Source organism: Danio rerio, chromosome 8 (genome assembly GCF_049306965.1).
Source record: "Danio rerio strain Tuebingen ecotype United States chromosome 8, GRCz12tu, whole genome shotgun sequence".
Classification (NCBI taxonomy): Eukaryota; Metazoa; Chordata; class Actinopteri; order Cypriniformes; family Danionidae; genus Danio; species Danio rerio.
Genome location: NC_133183.1, coordinates 62,115,020 through 62,117,500, shown reverse-complemented (window position 1 = coordinate 62,117,500; position 2,481 = coordinate 62,115,020). Strand labels below are relative to the sequence as shown.

General features: G+C 40.0%; 1 protein-coding gene across 1 annotated transcript in view; it reads right to left on the bottom strand.

Annotated features, from left to right (window-relative positions):
• The window catches only part of ube2d4 (ubiquitin conjugating enzyme E2 D4), a 14,774-nt gene extending 12,935 nt beyond the window's left edge, over nucleotides 1–1,839 (bottom strand). Inside the window, 1 exon segment of the mRNA NM_001089453.1 lies at nucleotides 1,641–1,839. Within this exon segment, the coding sequence (NP_001082922.1) occupies nucleotides 1,641–1,664 (24 nt within the window). The 5' untranslated portion in view covers nucleotides 1,665–1,839.
• Nucleotides 1,840–2,481: the final 642 nt, after the last annotated feature.

Here is a 2,481-nt window from a genome sequence, read left to right as displayed (position 1 = left end):
TAGAGAGGCCTTTTCAACCCTCTGAGTCAGAGAGTAACTTCTAGCAACACAAACAGCCTCTCGAGGGGGTTAATTAGAGAAGTGACTAGACTGTGAGGATGAGATCTGATATATTTCATATGCTTACATATATACCTTTATGTGCCGAATATTGCATGTAAGATGGTGCACAATATATACACTCACCAGCCACTTTATCATGTACACATTCATACACACTCATTCACAACGGCCAATTTAGTGCATCAATTCCCCTATAGTGAATGTGTTTGGACTGTGCAGAGCACCCAGAGGAAACCCACGCCAACACGGGGAGAGCATGCAAACTCCACACAGAAACGGCTACTGACTCAGCCGGGACATGAACCAGCACCCTACTTGCTGTGAGTCGACAGTGCTAACTACTGAGCCACCGTGCTGTCCTGAAATTACTATATTTACGCAAAAGATTTCTTAAATGATCTTAGCATATCGCCTCACTTGTGTCTTCACAATGTTTCCCAGTGTTTTTTTTTCTTTTCGGCTTAATCCCTTTGTTAATCTGGGCTCGCCACAGCGGAATGAACCGCCAACTTATCCAGCATGTTTCACGCAGAGGATGCCCTTCCAGCCACAAGCCCGATTTTTTTTATATTTAGAATAAAATAATACTATTATTTATAATACATATTTTATTTAAAGTATTTATCAAAAAATAATAAATGTATAATTGTGTATATATATTTATAAACAAATGGGGGCGTGGTTTGCTTCTGGGGCGTGGCTTGGGCATAGGGGTGGGACTAAAATTCTCACTCCAAGCTAAAACCAAAAGTTGGCAGCCCTGGGTTGCTGTTGAAATATAACAAATGTGTGAATAAAAAAACAACTTTACCTTAATCTTAAAAATGACCCAGCTAAATGCACATTTTTACTAAATATAACAGCATGCGAGTTCACAACAACAACACTAGGGTGAGTAGCTAAATAAACACCAAGACATACTCTTCTTAAAATAAGTGGTAATGGTTGCAACCACAAAACTCGGTTGATTTTTGCAGCAATCGCTTGTTAGCAGGCAGGGTTGTGAATCTGTTAAAAATACCCTCCGCTGTCCTAGTGCCCTATTTGCCGAGCCATATATGGACACGCTGACATTGGGGTTCAGCATTGGCAACTTGAAAGCAGTGTCTGCCATCACGCATGCGCAAAAGCAGCGCTTCTCTCATTCATGATGACCGACAACACAAAACACGCATTTCAACGCAATGTTAACCATCCAACACACTCACACACCATAAATCATTCATAACAGCGTCTGATACTGCTGACAACACGTGTGGGATGCACAGATATCCCCTGTATCTTTAACAAAAGACGCTGCCGATAGCATATTGCGCAAATCAAACACTCATAACCAGCAATATATTACAAAAATAAATAAAGACTGCATATAATAGTGTGCACGTTCATGTGTAGGATCAGAAAAAAAGATCGTGTTTCTGTCGACTGCATGCATCCTCCATTAGCCATCCGTCTTTGTCTTGACCAGATGGGGATAAAATGGGTAAAGTGCGACTTGTTTACATTCACAGCAGCACAATACGACGACGACTAGGACACTGATGGAGTGTGTGAGGTTTTGCGATCTGCACACTCACCTTTTGGATTCTTTTCAACGCCATTTGCTCGCTGAATCACAGCCCACTGTTTGATCTACTTCAGATTCTGTTTTTGGCCTGTACAGTTTGGACGAGAACGCTGCTGGGGGGGTTTTCTCCTCAGCCGTCACGCGTGACGTATATAACAACACAGGAGCACAGATGTGGACATTCACACCGCTGTTTGACAGGACAGTCGCAGATTTGGTCAATTCTTACCCCCCACTAGCCTCACTGACAGTTTTTAGTGCTGTGCTAGACAGCAGGAAGGTGATCTCGCGAGACTACGCAACGGATTTTAGATAGTATCGCGATACCAGGGTTGATCTTGGGAAATGTAGTTCTTTATTGTTGCGTGTGAGAAACGACTTTTGTAATAATCGAAATATAGACGAATTAAAATTAATTTACTTCGTTATAAACTTTATGTAAGCAGTTTTTTAATAACTACATAATACATAAATTTGTTTTAAATATACTAAAGAAATGACTTCCTTGTTTGGTTTTGTGTTTGCTTTTAGCTAGTTATTTCATGCTATAAACAGGTTTTATTTCAAGATTTTTGTAGGAGTTCGGGTTTAATTGTAATGCCGTGGCTTTAACTAATGACCGGTGCACAGAATCAGGCTCCAAATGATGCCATTGGCACAAGATGACGATGCAGCCATTCCGTTGGCATTTAGGCTTCCCTTTTCTAGAAGAAGGAAGCTGTGGATTTTTATTTTTAGATTTGTGGTTTAATTTTTTATTACATTATTAGATGCTTACAAATTTTAGATCTTACTATTAAGTTTTACCTAGAAATTCAGTAAAATGGCTTATATAGCAATAGATCACTCTT